General features: G+C 42.2%; 1 protein-coding gene across 3 annotated transcripts in view; it reads right to left on the reverse strand.

The window, feature by feature from the left end:
* The window catches only part of Dnajc13 (DnaJ heat shock protein family (Hsp40) member C13), a 117,524-nt gene extending 96,435 nt beyond the window's left edge, over window positions 1-21,089 (reverse strand). For 2 of the 3 annotated variants that reach the window (XM_052718879.1, XM_052718871.1), the window contains exons 1-2: window positions 20,869-21,088; window positions 4,646-4,726 (exon numbers count right to left, since the gene is read on the reverse strand). In XM_052718879.1, the coding sequence (XP_052574839.1) occupies window positions 4,646-4,713 (68 nt within the window). In that variant the 5' untranslated portion in view covers window positions 4,714-4,726; window positions 20,869-21,088. Of the gene's footprint in view, window positions 1-4,645; window positions 4,727-20,868 lie in introns of all 3 variants that reach the window. The other variant, XR_008214028.1, reaches the window with a different exon arrangement.
* Between the last annotated feature and the right edge of the window lie 2,301 nt (window positions 21,090-23,390).

Consider the following 23,390-nt stretch of genomic DNA (forward strand, 5'->3'; position numbering starts at 1 on the left):
CTCTACTAACAAACACTGGAATGACCCATAATCATCTGTACTTGTAAATTCCATCTAAAGAGAAAAAACAGCCTATCACTTTGAAGTTTTCCACAGCGGATCTGCACTTCCGCTTTAGCTGAACATCTGCACCTTCCTTCCGGCCTGAAGTGGCTTGCTTAAGCCAAAGAGGAAATCTTGTTTTCATGGAAGAAAAGTGCTTTTATTCCCTGCAATCTCCCTTTTTTGCTCTCAGAGGAAACATGTAATTAAATTATACATGGACTTCCCCAGGGGGAGGGAAAAACAAGTACAGTAGAAAAACTGCTTTGCCAGCCCAGGGGTCTGTACTCATACCAACAAACCTATATTCACAGAAGCAGAAGGCAGCGGGAAGTGAGACATGATGGAACAACCCAAAGGCGCAGAAATGGGTCACACAAATAGCCCTCAGGCACAATCTGGAGGGTTATCTTTAAGTGAGAGGCTCATGAAGAGAAAGGAAAGTATGTATTCAATTTGATTGCCACAATCAGTATTTCCCCAGATGGTAGATCTGGGATAGCAACGTGTATGGGTCTAGGATCTCTTAAAACAAGCCTCAGTTCTCAAGAAAATCACACGTAGAGTCTGTTGTATAAACACATTTCTAAAGATACGTTCAACTATCAACTAAAAATAAGTTTTGAACAATGACATTTTTATTTTTTATATTAAGACTGTTGAAGAATCCTTTAAAACTAGAATCGAACTGGTCAGAAAAGAAGTAAGTATAAGGGACTTCAGTGCTGCACAATACACATGGCCAACTGAAGAGGTCTGGGGGAAGGGGACCGAAAAGAAAACACTGCTGAAGGGAGCATTCAAGTAAGCAGAGATCTTCTGTTCCCAAATCAAGGCAGCTGGACGCCCTCAAATGACAGAAACTCAATGCAACAGCATTAAAACCCAGCTACCTTTTAGTAAAATGGACAACTCACTGAAAAATTGATACAGCAGTGTAAGAAATAGAGAATAGTCAACATAATTTTCATGTTGGAGCCTCAGACCTCCCAGTTTCACAGGGTACAAAGTCACAGTAAATCAAACCAGCATGTTACTGATTTTAGCACAGGCATCCCACTCAATGGAATCAAACTGAGACTCCACATTTAAGGTCAAATGACTTTTGACAAGGAGGTCAAACAACTCAATGGGGAGAGAATGGTTTTTTCAATGAGTGATTCAGGTACAAGTAGATCTTTCACATGTGGATCCTCACTTCACACCATATATAAGTTAACTCAAAATTAAAGTTATAAAGTTACAGAAGGAAGCACAGGAGTAAATCCTAACTTTATAGTAAGCAACAGCTCTAATTTCTTACAAATGACAAAAAACACACATAACAAAAAAAGGAGATAAAGCTGGATTTCATCAACATTAAAAACTGTACTTTACAGGACAGCATCAAGACAGTTAGGAGGCATCCCTCAGAACTGGAACAATATGTGCCGATCACTTATATCTGGTACAGGATTTGTGTTTAAAGAATTCCTACAGCTCACCAATTGGAGAGACAACCTAACTGAAAATGGGTGAATGGTGTGAACAGACAGTCCATCAAAGATACAGATGCCCAGGAAGCACATGAAGAGATACTCAAGCATTCCACTGTTTCTCAGAGGTTAGACATGGTGTCACTGTAAACCCCAGCAACTTCACTTCTAGGAAACATCCAAGAGAACAGGAAATACTGACTCCTCCAAAACCTATGCAGAATCTCCATACAAGCTTGACTCATAGGAGTAAAAAAGTAGAGACAACACAAATGCCACTAACTTAAGAACAAATGCAATCAAAATGTGGTACAGTCATGTAACACAATAAAAACATTAACATACAGATGAACCCTGAAACATTAACTGGAAGAAGACAACCATGAAAGACCACATTTTAACCTGTTTAATTTCTATGAGCTATTCCAAATAGGTAACCCCAATGACACACAGTAGGTAAGTGCCTGGCAGATGTTGGCAAAAAGATGGTGGCTTCTAAAGAAAGTATTTGTTTAGTGTGTTCTAATAATAGTGGTGGCACATCACAAGTTTATATATACTGGAAAACAATCAATAAATTATACATTTTCTTTGCACGGGTGAGTTTTATGGTATATAAAATGTATGTTATAGCTGTTAGGAAAACACATAATGTTTCCAGGTGTGAATGGAGAGAAGGGAACTGGGCAAAGAGAACAGAAATGACTTCAACCGTTTAAAAAAAAAAAGGAAATAGATTCTCTTACGCCTTAGTCATCATTTTCTAAAAGCATTAAGAAGTTCTGGAGGATCACATTACTGACAATCTCACAAAGCAGCATCATAGTGAGCCTCCGCCCTAGAACTGAAGTACCAGTGCAATAAACAAACTAAAAACAGGAGCTACGTTATGATGATGATCAGAGCAATCTACTACTCACAACAACAGAAAACCTCAGATAATCTGAAGTCCAATTTAAAAAAAAAAAACAACTAGAGGTTAACACTACCTTGTGCGTATCAATTTTCTCTAACTTTGCTCAATGAAACACAAGCAAATATTCTACAGGGTAATAATTATGCTCACCAGCATAAGTTTATAAAGCAAGATACTAATAAAAAACAAGTCTAAGCCGGGCGGTGGTGGCGCACGTCTTTAATCCCAGCACTCGGGAGGCAGAGGCAGGCGGATCTCTGTGAGTTCGAGGCCAGCCTGGGCTACCAAGTGAGTTCCAGGAGAGGCGCAAAGCTACACAGAGAAACCCTGTCTCGAAAAACCAAAAAAAAAAAAAAAAAAAACAAGTCTAAGCAACCAAATCTTTCAAAATTAGTGAGTTTGCTAAGGTAAGTCAGAAACACTAATGTTCAAATGTTGGCTACCCTAAGAGGCCACCACTGCTGTACTTTAAAAACATCAGGAAGGAGTCACACCATACAACAGGGCCCACGTAGGGAGGAGGTTTATGGAGGGGAAGGGGAGAGAAAAGGGGCAGAGAAAGGGCAGGGACCAGTCCCTGAGGACCAGGAAGGGAAAGAGAAAGGGTTAGGGTTAGGGTTTCTGCTGCCCTCTCGCCCTGCTCCACCTCGACAGGCCCCCCCTACGCGGTTCCTATAGAACTCTGGGATTGGGGACAGCCAGTCTGAGCAGCATGGCCAAGCGGGTGACTGTAAGTGTGCACCCCTGCCGGCCGATGGCTCCATGGCATCCTGCTGGCCTGAGGCTCAGCTCTCACCCACCGGTCTCAGGGTCTCAGCACTAGTGCCCTGCTTGCCACTGTCACCTGAATGGGCACCCTGCTTGGTGAGTCAGGCCACAGTGGAACAAGATGTGGTTATCCAGGCCTGTTCTTTGGGAGGGAGAAAGCAGGTCTAGGCATAGGGCATGAATAACCAACCCTCTCAGGATTGGATTTTCTACTACCTGATAGGTCTAAGAGAAGACATTTGGTCTCATATAGGAGACCTGTAAATCCATGATAGTAACTAACTTTACATAAGTAAAGAGCTCTTATCCTATGTCAAGTGTGGTGCTGGGCACATCATGAATGTTTCATTTTAATCTTTCAAACCCCTCCACTTTCTCTCCCTTTTCTTTCTTCCTTGTCTCCCTCTTCCCTATCTTTCTCTTCATCTCTCTACTATAATAAACTCTCCACGGGGATGCAGCGCCTGGGTGTGAATGACTTTCCACTCCCCATTCCACCCCATGCTCACCTCTGCCCCGCATCTGGCCAGCATGTTTTCCCTCACATGTGGGATACCCTGGCCTGGCCAGCTGGGGGTGCCCCATGTTGTGTTTTATTCATGACACAACTTAGAAAACTGTGGTCACCTGTTTGTCAGAGTTAGACACACTCAGTGTCACTATTCAGTGCTTCTCAGAATGACCACTTTTATAACAGCAAAGTTCCATGCACTGAATATTCAGTGTACTTAAGGCAAAATTTCAAAGCCTTTATTCACTCCAAATCAACTCATTTAATCTTTACAATACTCTATGGGGAAGGAATTACCATCCATCCTATAGGAAGGGAACACAAGGCCACCTTGGTCTGAATAAAACAAATATAAACATGAAATGCCATCATTTCCACTCAAGAAAAAAAAAATGCAACTAAAAATTTCATTCTAATAAATAATTAAATACACAGTCTTTAAAAAAGCTCCAAACCTCACTAGAGGCAAATGGTTGATTCATAGGCTAGACTCTGGGTAGTAAAGTTAGCAACACTGTAGTATAACCTGGACATGACAGCAACCCTTTCTCTCTTGTTACTTTCCATTTTTTTAAAAAAGAAAACTCTAGCCAGGCGGTGGTGACACACACCTTTAATCCCAGCACTTGGGTGGCAAAAGCAGGTGGATCTCTTGTGAGTTCAACCTGGTCTACAGATTTGAGTTCCAGGACAGCTGATCTACACACAGAGAAACCCTGTCTTGAAAAACCGAAACAAACATCTAGAAAGATCAAAAGAAAAAGGAACAGCAATTCCTTTCCATGTGACATGTGCATTTAAAATGCACACATAGCTTTCCAGAAAAGAAAGCCCAACAGCACTGTTAGGTTGTGCCTCACTATTAAAGACACTGACACTGGGCTTAAAGGATACTTTATCGAAGTTCAGAGAAGTAAAGCAAAGGATACTTACTTTCCCCTCCATGAGTGCTTGGTTGTGTAGAAACATGCCAGATCCTTATTTTCCCTAATTATGTTCATTTTGTGCTGAAACCTGGAAGACAAAGGTAGGGATCCCCTTAATACAGTGTTATACAGTTTTAATTTTTCCTGAATCTCTCACAGCAGGGGACAGTATCAGTTCCCTAGCTCTGCATTGCCACAAGAACATGGGACTGTTCAATGCTGTGTTCAGCACTGTACCATGACTGTCTCCTCAACTACTTCTTTTTCCCCGGAACCGGTGGACTGTACTGCTCAGGGACAAGAGTTGGCCTCCATTAACATCCTGAGTACAAGGAATCTAGTAAAAGGTTTCAGATCAGAAAATCAATCTTTACATCTAACACTGTCAACCAGTGCCTGGTTACATGGTGAGCACCTAAAATTAATTACCAAGAGTCAAATCAATTACAGGAGGTTTCTGTTGCACAGCTAAGGGCTGGCCACACTGCTATCCCTTGGTATTTTAGGGAGCAGTATTTCCTAAGTAAGAATTTATAAATAAGAACTCTCTAAATTAGGAAATACATGTCCACAATAAGAAATCCAATATGCTCATATTTCATCCTAAAATACAAAGATATACACTGTGTCCTCCCTTTTTATATTTACAAAAAAAGAAAATGAAAGGAAAGAAGGAAGGAGGGGAGGGAAGGAGGGAGGGAGGAAGGGAGGAAGAGAGGGAGGGAGAGAGGAAAGAGAGGAAAAGAAAAGAAAAACCAGGCTGGGCATAGTGGCAAACACCTTTGGTCTCAGCACTCAGAAAGCAGAGGCAGGTAGATCTCTCTGTGAGTTCCAGGACAGCCAGAGCTACACAGTGAGATCCTGTCTCAAAACAAACAACCCACCCTAAGATAGTCATATACCCCCACAGAATAACCACCTTTCCGAATAGAATTAAATATTCATTGAGAAAATATTTAAGGCTCAACAGTATTCCATTTCCTGACCATGCTAGTACAGCACTACCCAAAGGACAGTTGTAAACTTTATTACCAGACCGTCTCAAAGCAATAAAGAGATTGAAGCTGGGAGCTCAGAGACGTTGATAGCAGTCTGATTAGGGAAGCCCTCTGGTTGGACACAGCAGAAAACAGTAAGGGCTGCTGGATTTGTGGTGACTCCATGCAAGTAGGGAGAATGGAACTGTGCAGTATCTACTGACTGTTCTAACAGCACACAAAACCCAGAAATCACTTAGTTTATGGAAGAAAAAAAACCACTTAAATTCAGGGAACTTTGAAAGACATATTTGGGTGACTGTTAGTGGAAGGCTGGTGATGTTCTGAGGACAGAGCATAACTTATACAAAAGCTAAGGAAGAATGTGGGGCCTGGTTGCTCAGCTGCGAAGTGGCCCTTTCCCTAGCCTTACTAGAAATGCATGCTAAAACGTACTGTAAGATACTTACCAAAATGTAAATAATTCAAATGGAACAATAGGAATTACAGCTTGCTTAGACTTGCTTTATATACTTCAATTCCCTTTTGAAATTAATTCAGAGACTATAAATTCACCTTAAGTACATGTTTCCATTTAGTCTATTCATAAACCTTCCACAGCCATCACCAACTCAAAATCCTTCTTATCACCCCCACAAGAAACCAGCTGTCACTGGACGTAGTGGTACACACCTTAAATCCCAACACTCAAGAAGCAGACAGATCCCTGAGTTTGAGGCCAGCCTGGTCTACACAGTCGAGTTCCAAACCAGCCAAGGTGACATGGTAAGACCTTGTCTCAAACAAACATACAAACAAACAAACAAAACCCCAAACAGCTCTCACTGACAATCACACCTTGGATGTCCTCCCCCAGCACCTGGCAGTGAGAAACAGACTTTCTGTCACTGTTTCCGCCTATAACGGGACCTTGCCAAATGATGTTCCACTGTGTGCATAAGCATTTTGTTCATTCATCCGCCGAGGGACATTTGTGTTATTTCTACCTTCTGGTTATTATATGAGACACTGCTATGACATGTGTGCGTGACCTGTTGTGGGAATGTCTTCATTTCCGTGAGTATACACTGGAGGGGCAAAGAGACCTTCTTTCTTCCTCTTGGTTGTTAAAGCACCACCTACTGAGTTTTGACTCTCTACACAGAATGCTCTTCCCCCAGAGTCTGCAGCTGCACCATCCTCTCCTTCCAATCTATGCTCTCTCTCGTTTACAGTAAGACCTACCTAGCCATGCTGTTTTAGACTGTTACCAGCCTCCTCTTTCTACACTTCTTCTCTGTTAGTCTCTGCTTTCCCCACAGCACTCTTCATAGTCTGAAGCTCAGTCTGTTATCTATCTAATCCTATTAGCTCACTAACATGTCTCGGGAGTCTACAAGAGACTGACACAAAACAGTTGCACTGGAGAAGCATCTATCTGCATGAGCGAATGTAATGTGGCAATCCTGTAGGCAGGTCTAATGACCACTTAAAGCCTGATGCTCTAACAGGGGCAGTCCAAGCAAGGATCTGTCAAACCTTCAGGAAAAGCACCATTAATTCATGCTCTAAGGAACAGAAGAACACCAATTTTTGAATATTTATTAATTATCAGGAAGAAGAAATTTATCTTACAGTTAACTTGCATTTTTTTACTGGTGAGTATCAAGCAAATGCAGCCTGGACAGCTTGTGTGACCCTTTGCTTTGAGTTGGTGTGATGCTTTGCTTGAGATGGTGTGACACTATGAATGGGTGTGACCCTTTGTTTGGGTGAGCGTGACCCTTTGCTAAAGTAAATGCGACCCTTTGCTTGAGTTGGTGTGACTTTTGTTTGAGTGGTTGTGGCACTTGATTTCTGTATTTTGCATTTGATATATCTCAAAGAGCCAACCAAGATTTATTGAACCCATCAACATCCCTTCCTTCTTAATAATTTGCAGTAATTACTGCTGAAAAGAAATTGAGATATCTCTAAAGATTTAAAAAAACAACAACAATAACTTAAACTACACATATAGTATAGCTTCCCTTCATCTATACCACAAATAAAGACTGGAATGATGAAGAGAAAGATGGACAGAAAGGTGAATGGCTGACATTGAAGAATGGGGTTTGGATTCTTGGTTCACACTGAAGGAAACAGAGTGACTGAGTCTATACCAAAGCTCTATCTCGGACAAACTGAAAGGAAGAAACATGCTTTTGAAGAGAAACGAGTTGATATCACTAAGGACTATGAAGTAAAAAGCAGAGAAGAATTATAAAGGCCTGACTGCAGACACACACTTGGGAATCCTAGCACGTGGGCGGATGAAGCTAGAGGATAACAAGAGACCAACCTGGGCTACATAGAATTAGGGCATGAGCCATAAGGAAAAGACATGATCCCTAACAAATCCACCAGGGAACCAAGGCAAAATAATTTTGCAATTAATGACAATAGAGATTTATGAATTCTTACAGAAAGCATCTCAAGAATGAATTCATGAGTGTCACTGACATGGGGGAACGATTCAGACCCAGGCTGGTCCATACCATTCGCAGAAGGATGAAAACATACTGGGAGAATTCTGAGGTGAGGACAGACAGAAGGTCTACTACATGCTATAAAAACAAAAGGGCTGGGGGATGGGAGGAGGGAGGAGGAGCGGGGATCTGTGGATGGTATGTGGAGTGAGTAGAAAATTTCTTAATTAAAAAAACAAAAACAAAAAAAACAAAAACCAAGGCTACCAGGATTGCTCATTAAAGGGAAACTCCATTCCTGATACAGAAGAGCCTGCTGGCAGAAAAGAAAGAGGACTAAGGACACATCAAGATTCCCATAGCTGGGACTGGAAAGGTGGTTCAGAGGTTTAGAATACTTGCTCTTGAAGAGGACCTAGGTTCAATTCCCAGCATCCACATTGTGGTCACAACCATCTGTAACTCCAGCTCCAGGGGTTCCAATGACCTCTTTTGACCTCCACAGGCACCAGAAACATAAAATAAAACCAAAAATAAATAAATCTAAAAGTTAGTTTCATAATAGCTCATCATTTTCTGGGCAATATTTTAGGAGGCAACAACTGCTACTGCTGCTTAAGTGTTTGCAAAGCCAACAAAGCAAAGGTGCTCTTTATGGAAGGGAACTGCTCCTTGGCATGAAAGGCTTGCCCTTTGGTCATGGTATACTCAGTAAGTATGTCTGTATAATAAGCAGGGAGGAGACAGGGTCCCAAGTAGTCAAGTCACCTTACAATGAGGTAAAATTAATTACACAGCAACTCTTACCAAGTACTCAGTTGTTAGTGACTAGGCTAGGCATCTACCACACATTTATCAAATTCTGTTGCTCTGATGGTTCCCATTTTGTTGACAAGAAAACTGAATTAGAGAAGTTCAATTCCATGCTAAGGTTACACAGCTAATAAAATGGTTGGATCAAGCTCTGGTCCAACCTGCTTAACTCTGCACTCTATATACTTAATGCAAGCTTTCCTATATTCCCTCAACCTCAGGAAATCCATTTCAGCTATGTCATTACTCAAGCATCATTTGACAGCATATTCCTGGGCTAATTCAAAACTTATTTCAATTATCTTTAGCAGGAAAGGATTAAATACCTGTATGAAATAACTTTTGAAACTACAAATTCAAACAGAGAAACCAATGAGCACAGTGAACACAGGACAAAGACTCCAAAGCTGCACTATTCTACCACCTATGAGTAAAGCCACGGAGCACTTCCACCTACAGCTAGCTACCCTTTGAACTTTTTGCAGTGTTCCAAACAAACATGTGACAACAATCTATCCATGCATGACTTCAAGTACTCTTCGAGGAGATTTCAGAAAAAAAGAGTATTTTAACTAACTTTGAGTCATTTAAAAATTACCAGGCTAACTGAGGTCTGAGGCTGGGACCCACTTCTCGGCAGGGTAACATCAACCTTTCTAAATTTTCAAGTTTATTTATACTCTCAGGAAAATTTCTTATTTTTTTAAGACACCTTATCCAATGAGTAACAGGTAGCCTGAAAACTGTATTAACTCTTTCAGACTATGCTCATACTTCTAAACAAAGAACTCACAAAATGCAATACTATCAATTCACAAAAAGCAGAAAAACACAAGAAATACAACCAGGTATGGTGGCACATGTGTATAATACCAGCACCTAGGAAGTTGAGCAGGAGGATCACCATAAGTGAGGCTAGCTTGGATTAACTATTTAGTTCTGGTCCAGGCTTTACGAAGAGAAGTGAAGAGGGTGTGTTGACTGTGTACCATTCAGGGGGAGAACTGGAAAAACCAAACAAACCACAGAAAATGAGTGGCAGTGAGTTGGAGATGCTCGGAGCACAGTGGTCAGGTGATTTGCCTGGGAAGACCTTGCAGCTGTGGCACCGATCCCAGAGCTGCTGGTCTGTGTACTGGAGCACTACCACATCAGCACATATCTATCACCAAGGTAAGGATGGTAAATTTAAAGAAGTACTACTTACTGCCAAAGGTAGACATAGTAGCTATCACTCACTGGCTACGAGACCTTGAACACATTTCTTAGTTTCTCTGAGTTACAGCCATCTATAAAATAGGGATGAATACTTGTCCCAAAGGTGGTATGGACTAAAGGAGACAACTCAGTTGGGTACTGAACTCAGAACAAAGACTTGGGAATATTAACTAGCAACTATCAGGCTTTAAATACACCACTCAAGATACACAATTTCTTTTGTGCATTTTTGTTTCTGTTTTTCAAGACAGGATTTTCTCTGTGTAACAGCTCTGGCTATCCTGGAACTCACTCCGTAGACCAGGCTGGCCTCGAACTCACAGAGACCCACCTGCTGGGTCTCTGCGATTGCCTCCCAAGTGCTGGGATTAAAGATGTGCACCACCACCCCTCAGCATCTTCCCTGCATTTCTATTTCTCTTTTATTTCCAACTATCTACTGGCACCTGTACGCGTTACTAACCCTTCTACAATCCCATGTAGAACAACTCCACCTATCTGCTGTGTCAAGTACCTTAGTTAACTATGGTCTGAAAATGCTAAGTAGAAAATTTCAGAAACAAACAATTTACAAGTTTTAAATTGTACACTGTCTCAGTCATGTTGATGAGATCTCCCTCTGCCCTGCTGTGCATGCTGAGGACATTAGCTACCTGGTAGCCTCTGGTAATCAGACTGCTCGTCATGGTGTGGCAGTGTGCTGTTAGATATCCCTTATTTTACTTCACAATGGACCCAACACGCAGGAGTAGAGATGCTGGCAATGTGAACATGTATGGTGAGCTCCCTCTAGTGAAAAGGTAATGTTCTCAATAAGAAAAGGAAACATGCAAGCTAAGGATGCGAATGCCCATGGTGAAGAAACCTTTCACCCAGGGACTATGAAGGAAAAATCATGAGTTTTTGCTGTCATATCAATTTCAAAAGCCATGGTCACACTGATAAGTGATTGGTGGAGATGAAAAAGGTATTGTGCATATGTGTGTGTCTGCATAGGAAAAACACAACAGAGAGAGTTCAGCACTAGCAGCTGGTTTACAATCCATGGGTATCTAGGAACCTATTCCCAACGGATGAAGGAATGAATCACTGTGCATCACCTAGAATTTCTAACTTCAAAAGTACTGGGTTCTCTTGACTTGATCAGCATTCACAATTTTTACTTAGCCACTTGTGAACTTCTGAGGAAAAAAAGAAATTTCATAATAAATTTAATGTCCACTCATTATCTCTTCCCTATTTTTAATATTCTCTATTTTAAGGAGTTTAAATATAATTGTGAATAGGTAGAAACACGTAAGCAGCCATTATTCTTTATTATCATGAGGAAACTGCAAAATTCCTGGTATAGAGAGGCTGAAGCATCGAGCAGGTAATGTCAGTGAGAGCACATGCTATAAATAACTGCCCAGCTTAAAAAGATGATAAACAGGAGAATGGGAGCCTGTCTTGCCAGCCTTCGCCCACTGGGTAGCCACTTGCTAAAACTATCAGCTAAGGCCAGGCAGCGATGGCTCACACTTTTAATCCCAGCACTCAGGAGACAGAGGCAGGAGGATCTCTGTCCCCCAAGTTCGAAGCCAGCCTGGTCTACAGAACGAGTTCCAGGATAGCCAGGGCTACACAGGGAAACCCTGTCTCAAAAAACCAAAACCAAAACCAAAACAACAAAAACCAAAATGAAACAAAAACTATTAGCTAAATTCATTCCTGAAAGAATGTCCCATTTTAGGTAGACAGGACATTACAGAAGAAACAGGCTGAGGGCCTTGGAGTTGGCTATCTACTCCTACCCACACTGACTGACTTGGGGAAAGGGCACAGTGAGCTCAGAATTCGTTCCCAGTTCAAGGCCTCAGACCAATAATTTAAAAAGAAAAAAAAAGTCCCATTTCAAATCCCAAGATTTACACTTGGTTTTGATGAGGGAAGAGCTTATTTGCATGCTCCCTGTAACTAAATTGTGCTGAAGGTATCTCCACTGGCTGACAGGTCAGCTTCAATCGTTTTTACTCTATAGCCTGGCATATCACTACTACAACTTCTTTGCAACATCTCAGGTTATTCTTTTGATAGAAATGCAATAAAGGTTAAAAAGTCAAATTAAAATTCAGGCTCGGCAGGCATGGTGGTGCATGTTTATAATCCTGAAACTTGGGAGACTGAAGCAGGAGAATGAATTTAAGTAAATAAAAGATGAATAGCATGACCCTGCCTCAAAACAATACAAAATAAAAAGGGTTTGGGCTGTCCTCAGGGACAGCGCATGCCCTAGGTTCAACTGTCACGTGTTTTGGCTGGAATCACTCTTTTCAATGAATTCCACATTTTGTGCTTTCGAATAACAGTCATGCATTTTAATTTATTACTGGTAGTGAATGCTGGCACCCATTTATAATCATTTATGAATAAAATTACAATGGTATGGAGGAGATACATGACTTTGACTTGAAACACTCACACACACACACAAAGACAGACAGAGAGACAGAGAGAGAGAAAGATCAGAAGCTGAGTCTAGTGAGCAGAGCCCTACATCAAGCTGACACTAAATAAACTCAGGTTGAAGCGACTAACACAGGCGTAGCCTAAGGCAGACTACAACCAGACTGTTAAGTGGAAAAGGTTGCATGCACACATGCCTGCTTGTGTTAAATAATTTCAAAGGACTCAGTAGCTAAGGATGAATGAAAACACTACAAAATAAAATTAATGAACACAGGAATTGGAGTAAGGTTTTTCATCTGTTAAAAGCATACATTTTTCACAACCATCTGAAAGTAATTCTTATATAAATAGGACAATTTGGAATGATTGGGAAGAGACCATTTTTCCCTCTTTTGAGTCTATGAAATCTAAGTACAGAATTTGCTCTCAGGTAATGAATTAAAGCATGAGTTTGTTCTGAAATGCATGAACAATTAAGATGGAGTGACATATAGATAGAAAGACAGCAATGACAGTACAATGTTAACCTCAACATGCCAGAAGGAGGTGTGTCGGACAGAAAGTTCTTCCGACTTGGCCAACAGTGGCATGTCTACAGAATGCTGTGGAAAACCTGCGAGCATGCTTTACTTTCCCAAAGAGACACTTGTCTCCACTGGAGTCACTGTTCACCGTTCCCTGTGCAAGCATGGCGGACAGTCACAGCAGTTTATCTCATGGGATTAACCACCAAGGCAGCAATTAACTAAAGGAGAATCCTTTACATTGGCTTCTTAGAAATCTAATTTTCACAACCGGATTTGAAATCTATATAAATTATATTACTAGCTTAGTACTGTTTCAAACAACAGGTTAAAAAATGGCTAGCAGAATATTAATTTTTACCCAGATTAAAAAGCTACATCTAAACTGTTTTAGATAAAATGTGCTATCTCTGGGGAAACCTGCCACCTGAACTTTAACCCTATGTTTTTGTTTTTGTTCTTAGTCAGGGTCTCATTAAGTTACCTAGGTGCCTTCAAACTCTTAGAATCAGGTGACCCTCCAGTCTCAAGTCACCTCCATAGCTGGAACATAAAGTATTGTATTCAGGTCATTTTTTTTTTATTCTTGATTCATTTTAATGTATGCCTACATCCAAGTTAAAGTATTTTCTTCAGAAAGAACAAATCAGTGTGTGCAATGCGTATGATACCCACAATAATCTTAAAATAGCAAGAAACAGATCACTATGGTTTCAGTACACCCTATAACGTGAAGAGCTTGATCCCCTAGAGAAAAATGCTGCCACAAAATAGGGAAGCAAACAGTAACATCTATGTTCAACTGATAATCATATATCCCAATAACTGTCCAGAACTTACAGTGTGCTACTATATTATTTGTGACATCAGTATTAATAATCTCAGTTCTGCTCCATTCTTTCTTAAAAGTCAAAATAATTAGAAATTTCTTCATGAAACAAAAGGAGGGAAGATATATTAGAATGCAACCCCTAAATCTGAAAGCACACTCTTAGTTTGGTCTCAATGGGGGAGTACTGGACATATGTACCACAGCAGTTATTTGTGTATGCAGGTGTGCAAATGCATGTGTGTGGAGATCAAGGCCAATTTCCAGAGGTGTTCATTGGGAACTGGTTTTTTTTTTTTTTTTTTTTTTTTGGAGACAAGGTCTCTCAGTGGCCTGGACACAGGTTATTCTAAGCTAGTCTGTGAGTGAGCCCAGGGATCCACTTGTACCCACCTCCCCAGTATTGAGATTATAGGTACTACCACGCCTGGCTTTCTGAAATGGGTTCTGGGAACTGAACTTGGGATCTCATGCTGTGCCGAGCTACCTCCCAACCTCACCACAGCAGTTAATTTTATTGTCTTTCCTATTTAGCAACATAAATCAAATGCTGAGCCGAAAGAGATCTATTTTAATCATGCATATGTTGATTCCAACTGAGCCATCTATCCTATTTTAATCATACATATGTTGATTTCATCAGAGAGAACAGTTTTCATTTCTAGATATATTTATCTATTATTTGAAAAACTAAATTTTTCATGGAAAATGTACTGTGACTTTGCCCTTTCCAAAACTGAAAAATATGTTCCATCTGAAAGAATATTCATCTTTTCAGAAATGTGCTCCATTCTTTTAAATTCTGTGCTGCTGATCATTTATGTATTCTAGTTCTGACATATTTCTCAGACTTTCTAGACCTCATTTCTATTTCACTGGATCTCAAAGCAGAATCTGGCTTTTGCCAGAACAACACACTCTGGAGGAGCAAACTCTTCTTTAGTTCAGTTAGCAGGCACTTCAAAGTTTACCTCTGCCATGGTAAGGAGGCCCTAGTCGGCAACAGAGATCTTTAGTGGCTGTTTTAACTTGTTTTCCCTTTCATCCTGCAGCAAACATAGTTTGAGTTATGTTTTACAGTCAGTACTCCATACCTAAGAAATACTACTAAAACACGGGTAGTTGATGTGGCAAAAATTTCTCTCCCACCCAATACTAAGAAACAGTAACAGCTTTCAAGTTTGTTCTTGCTGAAATGCCTATATTATTTCTCTCTCTCCCACAGAGTTTATAACCTACAGAACACTTTCTGTATTATCTTTAAAGAGGAATATTCCACTTTAAAAAGTAAAGCCAATGACTTAAAGGTTTGGGGGAAATGAAGCTTATCTGCTCCAAGATTTGATAAATACTCAAAATACATTCTGAATCATGACTACAAGTTTGAGGGAGAGGAATTCTACAGCAAAAATACCACAGGAACACAAATCAGAAATGCCTGTAAAAGTCTAACAATTCAGTAAAGTTGGTATAGAATTTTAGATCTATTAGAGAGAGCCTAGTCCATGTAAAACCTTACTAGTTCTTTAAGTTCTGATAACTACAGTTAAAGGCAGAGCATGAGGGTAATTACTGCAGACTGCTTTAGGTGTTTTGTTTTGGTCCTGTTAGTCAAGTGCAAACCAGTCCTCAGGACACTGGCTAAGTAAGTACATGAGCTACTCAGGTGGTATGGTCTACCAGAAACATGACAAAACACTGCTTCTGATCCTGTTTTAGAAATCGTATTTCTTCATAAGCAGTCCATAAGTACAGTATGCAGGCTGTTGAATAAGGAGCACATGGATATAACTGAGAGTAAGTATGCCACACTGGATACACCTTTTCATAGGTAATTCTGTCTTAAGTCCACCTTAACCATACATACCCTGGCTTCAGCTAGTTGCTAAAAGGATATTCCCTAAAGCAGTGACTCTCTGGGAAGTTCCCATGACTATGAATCAGTTTCTATAACAAGAGGGATTATGGACTGGCATGCACTCAGCAAAAGTACTCTGCTCCAGAAGGAAAATGTGTTAAAAATACTAATTAACATTTTCAACTAGGGGCTGGAGAAATGGCTCAGGGGTTAAGAGTATGAACTGATCATCTAGAAGACATTACTGAGTTCAGTTCCACACACCCACATCAAGGGACTCACAACAGCCTGAAACGCCAAATCCAAGGGATCCAACACTCTCTCTTCAGTGGGACTTCCAGTTAAGTGCACTGACACAGACACACACAGGCTTAAAAACCTGTCCTTAATGTCCAAGTGCTCATTTGCATAGAGGAAAACCTATTTATAATGAACTAGCCCCATAACCTAATTCAATTTAAATATAAAACACAAAATAAATTCTATAGAGCTTAATGTACACCAATTTTCCAACACTACAGCTACTATAAATTGAGGGATTATATTTACCTTGTTCAGTTCAGGAAACAATGCTAAAAGCAATTCAACTTGTGGTATTTGAGTCACCAAGATGACAAACTTGTACCCATCCATATTTCTGTCCCAAACTGATTCTATGCAAAGGTGCACATCTCTGACAATTACACTGCTTACTGCGGTGTGGTCATAGTTATTTGTATATTGAAATGCATAGTCATTTCTGCTACAATGCTATTTTGATAATTTATTATTAATTTATTCCAACATGGCTGGTACACTGGGCTGGGGCCACAGTTCAGAGGTACGGTGTCTGCCTAGCATATACTCGGCACTTGGAGGAGTATGATTCCAAATGCACATCTGCTGATGTGCTATTTCAAAAATCACTGGGAAACATAAGATGAATGCAGGAAACTATTCAGAGCTACTTAAAAATTCTCAAAACATGTATATGCACATTACAAAATCTTACAGAAGAACTTAAAAACTTAATTTTTCTTTTCTTTCTGTAGAGACTCAAGTTTCACCTATTAAAAAAAAATCAGACAAACAAAACTGTTGCTATTTCCAAATTTGTGTGTGTGTGGGGGGGGTGTTGAGACAGGGTTTCCCTATATAGCCCTGGTTATCCTGGAACTCACTCTGTAGCCCAGGCTAGCCTTGAACTCACAGAGATCCGCCTGCCTCTGCTTCCTGAGTGCCTAGATTAAAGATGTGCACCACCACAGCCCAGCCATCCAAACTTTTTAAATTTTATTTTTATTCTTTTTAAAGTATGTGTGTGTGCCTATTTGCAAGTATATGTAGGTCCATGCTGAGACCAGAAGAGGGATCTGGATCCTCTGGAGCTGGAATTACAGGTGGTTGTGAGTAACCTAGTCTGAGTACTGGGAAACAAAGTCAGGTCTCCAAAAAGAGCAACAAGTTCTATTATCCACTGAGCCATCTCTCCAGCCCCTATTTCCAAATCTTTGGATGTGTTTTTCTTCAATGGTTGAGTGACACAGAATGATATTTTCTACTGACATACATAGAGGTTTGCCATTTTATCCTCAGCAGTGACCAATCAGGTAAGCCCAAAGGCATTCTGCATCTCTTTACTGTGCTTTTCATTTCCAGTACTTCTTTTCAAGTCCTTCAGTTCCTATGTTCTTGAAATTACTCAAGTCATCCAGCATTTGACCATTTTTCTGCGTCAGTCATTAACGGTCACTTGAAATTCCATGCTGGATAACACTATCTACCTACATCAATCTGAGTGTAGTTATGATAATTGCTCTCTTAGGAATTTCTTCCCTTTTTCTCCCTTAGCTTTTCATAGGCTTCTTGTTTCCCTGGAAGCTGGACACATATACAGTAGTGGAAACTAAGATGAATAATTTCGTGATCAGAAATGAGTATCCCCTTCTTTGTCAGGCCATGAATGCAGAGGGTACGTTAACCTAGTTAGAAGTTGAGCTGGGTTTATACCCTACAACAGTTAACCTCAGGACACCACAGGCTTCATTCTTCTGCAGAATAATGTATATCTGTGGTGGGAGGTGATTTAACTAGAGAAATCTCTGTCTAACCTTTGTGTTGTGCTTCATGTAACCTTGTGTTTTTCCTTGCAGTATTCTGTAAACATGGTGATGTATTCAAACCATCTTAGTGCGGTGGCAGGAGATGGAGATGCAGTCTCTGTTCTGATTAAGAATCAGTCTGAATCCTGTATTATGTCACAGGGTCAGGAATATGGCCTTCTTGAGTCTCCTGACTAACCCTCAACCATAGTGTGGCATTCAGAACCCCTCCCCTAGACATTCTCCCCTTCTCCATGTTCTCCTAACCACTCTTGATAGAGAGACAGACAGACAGACAGATAGGTCGGTCAATCTATATTAGTAGTGTTTGTAATACGGCCCCCACACATATATTAAACCTTGTTATTCCAAGGCGAGAACGCTTTAGAGCAATTTCTTGGCCCTAAGCTCTGCTGCTGTTCCCCTCCACTGGCTCTGAATAACAACAGACTCTCAGTTTCCTAGAAGCAAACCCAGTGAAGTTTGTAGATAATAAACAGTTTCTCAGTTGGCATGTTCGCTTTCATCCCTTTGTCAGCTCTTCTAGCTGAACTCTTAACCACTGTCCAAAGGCCCTCCCCGAGCTCTCACCCTCCCTCTCCAACTCCTTCTTCAAGTCTGCGCTAGTGATTTACCAACTCCTTAGTTCTCTAAGCAGTCTCTGAAGTGGTCAACCTGAAGTTAGTCTACTTTTTTTCTGTTGCTGTAAAGATGCAAGTAAATCTTTTAGTCTCAGAATCAAAGCTGAATGGTATAAATGATTTCAGGAGAGCAAATTCATGTTAACAATTATTTTATATAAAAAGGAAGAAGGTTTTAGTGAAGCTGATGAAGGTGAGAAACACTAAAAACTGTATCTCAAAACAACTGCAGGCCATGAAGAAGGCTCAGCAGGTAAAGAGACCTTCCACAAGACTAACAACCTGCATTCAATCCTCCTGGTCCCACATGATGAAGCAGACCGCCACCACAGCTAACTCCCTGAGTTCAATCCCAAGGTTCTACACAAAGAAGAGCAAAAGCACTCACGCCAGCTGTCCTCGGACCTCCACACATGCTCCATGGCACATGAACACAAACACACAAATAAATACAAACAATATTTTAAGTGCAAAAAACAAAACCCTGATACGTGAAAACTAAAACAAAGCATAACAAACTAAAAACTGCACTTTAACCACTGCCCGACATTAGACCAAAGCTTTAGCAACAAATAAAACTGGGCTGCCTGCCGTTTAGCGGCACAAGCTTGTTTCCACCTTGCTCACTCAGAGAGGCAGGGGAAAAGTCTGCGCAACAGAAACCACAGGTTCACCTGTGTAGATACAACTTAGATACAACTGTGTAGATACAACATGTCCCTTTTTATTTCAACTCCAATTTAGTATCTATTGGGAACCAGATTCCACTATTAGCCTTTCTTAGACGTTTAAGAAGAGCAGTTTATTAATGTCTACCTGGGCAACCATCCTCTGTTATGTGTAATAAAGACAAATTCTTGCAAATAATTCATGCTTTCCACCACTGTATAACTTTTTTTTACCAATGGCATTCATGTTTTAGTAATTTTTTACCTTAAGAACTTGATTTGGCTGGGCAGTGGTGGCGCAAGTCTTTAATCACAGCATTTGGGAGGCAAAGGCAGGCGGATCTCTGTGAGTTCAAGGCCAGCCCGATCTATAGAGTGAGTTCCAGGACAACCAAGACTACACAGAGAAACCCTGTCTCAACCCCCGCCCCCCCCCCGCAAAAAAAAGGAACTTGATTTGTTTGCAACTAGGCTTACTAGTATGATTTAGAGTATTACTGGCATATTAGAAAAAGAAAAAAAAAAGAAAATATCCATAGCTCTTCAGGGAAATACAAATGCTATATTGGTCCAGGACATAATGTCTTTACATCCTTATTTCTTAACTCTGACTCTTTTCCTCCTTTATTGTACTTCCTGTTTTAAAGCAAGCGTAAACGCAGTGTTTTCTCAAGTAGGACTTATGGTCCCTGTACGCAGTATGATATGAACAGTCAAGCCACCATTTGCGATATTGGGGCTTAAACATTGTTTTACATTGTATTTGAAAATTAAAAGGGTTTTATGCTGTAAGTTAAACAAAGTTAAAGAATAAAGAACTAGAAACAAACAAACAAACAAAAACTACACAGAGTAGAATAAAAGGGAAAAGCAGATCCAGGAAGTGAGAAATCATTCCTTTGGGAATTCATCTCTATGTAAGGGGGCGACTTTTATTTACATCATCCCTCCACCAAGTGATCAAGGAAACGGTTTTAAGACAAGAGCGGTTAATTTAGCATCCTACATCGGGGTGCTTTTTGGGAAAAGGCACGCAGGTGTAGTCTCAATAGCCACTTCATTGAGCGTCCACGTCCTGCTTCACCTTCCCCAAAGGCCGCGTTCAGAGGTGAAATTACAGCAACCCAGCACGGGCAACAGTGAACAGGCCAGGCTACTTTGTATGAAGCCTTGGGGGGAAACTTGATAAAGGGCCTGGAGAAGAGAAGAGCAGCTGTTCCTCCTTTCCCAATAAATCGAAACAGAGCTGAGGAAAAAAGAAAAGAAACGAAAGAAAGAAAAGTAAAGCGAGTCTACGCGGGACCCAAGAGGAAGAAAAGAGGACCGCTGATCCAAGGAAACTGGAGGCGCCGGCATCCAGGAGGGAATCCCGAGGGCGGAGCCCACAGGGGAAGGAGGTGTGGAGTCGAGTCAGGGCCAGTTACCGAGAAGAGGGGGACAGGGACAGTGATGGGAGAAGAGAAGACGACCAGGCAGAGAGGGGTGGGGCTGCCAGGGCAGTGCCCCGGGCAAATGTCACTCAGAGCCGGGGGAGGGGAGGGTCCCGGCGCAGGAACCCCAGCGGCTGGAGAAGCAGCTGCTTGCTTTAGCAGCTTCGGGCCGCAGCAGCTGAACACCGCCCGCCCAGTGGTCCCTGCCCGGAGCCCCTGGGTCCCCGCAGGTGGAAAGCGGCATCGCAGAACCCCAGAGCCGGAGGCGGCTTTACCTTCGCCGGAGGCTGGAGGCGCTCCAGCCCAAGCTCCGCCTGCCGCCGGCTCCACGTCCTGAGCGGGATGAGGCGCCGCCGGCCCCTTCCCCTCTCGCTTTCCCTTTCCCCGCCGGGGCCTGTCGCCGCGGGTTCCTGCGCCGCGGCCCCCACCCCTCCGCTCCTCCCTCCGCCTCTCAGAGGCTCGCTCTGGACGCCGCCATCTTCGCCCAGGCTGAGCGCGCTGAACACCAACGCGCCTGCGTGGCCACCGCCCCGGCCGTCACGAGACCCAGTCAGCTGACCTCAGCGCTTCCGCCTTGCGCCCCGCCCTCGGGCGGGCATTGCCCCTCCCTCTGCGGCCCATTCGCCGCCTTCCGGGAAACGCCGCGTGCGCGCCGCCCGCCGTTCCGCCTCTCGAGAAGTACGCGTGCGCAGAGAGAAAGGCTGGGCCGAGAGATCTCTAGGCCAAGAGGGTTGCGAAGGGCCACGCCCCTTGGCGCGTCCCGGGAGGCCACGCCCCCTGGAGCGGGTGTGCGCACGTGGAGCCACGCCCCCCAGCCTGTGTCTGGCTGGCGCTGGCTGTTGTAACTCTGAACCAGAGTGTCCGTGCCGCGCAGTCCTAGACCTCAGTGTCCTGGCGCATCCACGAAGCCGTTGGAAGCCTCAGTGCACATCTCTGGTTTAGCTGCATTGGGAGCCTAAAGGTTTTACTTGCTGTTGGCACGCCCAGATCTATGCATAGCTGAGCAGGAGGTTAAGTTTGGGGTGGTCTGTGAGGTGATGGAGACCAAAGCCTCAGAGGTCAAAGGCCTTTGCGGGTGGAGTGCTGGACATGGAACACTGCTGCAGTTGTCCTCTGATCCCAGAGCCAGGGGTTTACTTAGGGCAGATTAGCCCTCAGGTGTCTGAGATGGGGATTATCCTCCATGTTCAGATAAATTGAGGTGTAGTCCCATGGTCAGTAGACTTAGTGTTTGAGCTCAAGTAGTTGACTCAAGAACTTCTGCTCTCTAGGTAGCAACTCTCTGAAACTGTATAAAGAGAGGGATTCCGAAGATCGAGAGAGTATCAGAATAAAATAAGGGTTTGGATGGCAATTGTGTTGGATATATGAGAAATAGTTTAAGGAAAGTCTGCCTCATCTCAGACCTGAGATGTGCAGAATGCTCTTTAGACAGTGATTCTATGAAAAAAAAATTAAAGCAACTTGTAGGTTTAAAGGCTTGTAGTGAGCTCAATATTCCTTTTGTGTAGCAACTCTGGAATTGTAATTTCTCAGGGACCCAGTCTGTGCTTGGCTCGTTTTATAGATGGCGGTTATGGGGTGAAAAATATGTAAAATCGTTTTTACAGACTTGGCTCCTTGACCAATGGACCCATCCTGTTACTGGAGACTATTGCATTTTTCCTTAGATAGGCTTTCCTACCCTGTGCCAGTAAGATAAGGTGCATTTGAGCAACCAGGAACAGCTAGTTTGTAAAGACAGGACCTGAAATAGAGTGGGAAGGGACAAAAAAGAAAAAGAAACAGGATGAGAGTTAAGGGGCCCTCTTAGCCTTCATGGAAACAAAAGTGTGTACTTATGAGGCTTTTTTTTTTTTTTTTTTTTTTTTTTTTTTTTTTTGGTTTTTCGAGACAGGGTTTTTCTGTGTAGCTTTGCGCCTTTTCCTGGAACTCACTTGGTAGCCCAGGCTGGCCTCGAACTCACAGAGATCCGCCTGGCTCTGCCTCCCGAGTGCTGGGATTAAAGGCGTGCGCCACCACCGCCCGGCTGAGGCTTTTTATATATTACGGAGACTTAGAGTATTGCTGGAAATAAATGTGGGCTGTACTATTTCAATTTGGTAGAGGAAGCTGACCCAGAGAGTCAAAGTGGCTAGTTCAAGGTAAGCTTCATCCTAAGGGTTGAGCCGAGATTTGGCCACAGAGAGTGCAACACCAAGGCCATCAAACAGCTAAACCCTGACAGTGCCTCTCTGTTCAGTATTTGGAACCAAGTAAATGGATTCTCAGAGTGGAAAGGAGCTTAGGTAACATGAACTGCCTCCAAAGACGGCTTGAAGTTGAGAAGCCGCATATTCTTGCAACAAGTCTTGGCTTGCATAGGTAGTTTGGGGTTTGTTTGGTTTTGCTTTTCGTTTTTGTCCTTTTCCTCACCTGTGTCAGAGCCTTTCGGAACCTGCCAGTACACCGGACCACATCATCTCCTATCCTTACCTAAGTTTTCACCCATCTTTCACGGATGTACCCAGCCTCTGTACAACTTCTTAATTTCTCTTAGGTGGATTTACATAAATCTGTCGCTGTTCTCAAGATGCTAGAACTAGAGACAAGAATCGGGGCAAGTAGGACTTGGCTCAACTTTCCCTAGCCTCCTGTTAAGTTACTTCTTCCCCACCCCCTAAACTTTTTGAAAGAGGTGTCAAATTCAAGGTAGACCTTCAAACTTTTCTTTCTGTATTTATCTTTCTTTCTTCAAAGTCCAAGATTGCAAATACTTCTTCACAATGCACACCTATCAAATTTTCAGTCCAAATTG

This window comes from Peromyscus californicus, unplaced genomic scaffold, assembly GCF_007827085.1.
Source record: "Peromyscus californicus insignis strain IS unplaced genomic scaffold, ASM782708v3 Scaffold_11__1_contigs__length_118956290, whole genome shotgun sequence".
Taxonomy (NCBI): domain Eukaryota; kingdom Metazoa; phylum Chordata; class Mammalia; order Rodentia; family Cricetidae; genus Peromyscus; species Peromyscus californicus.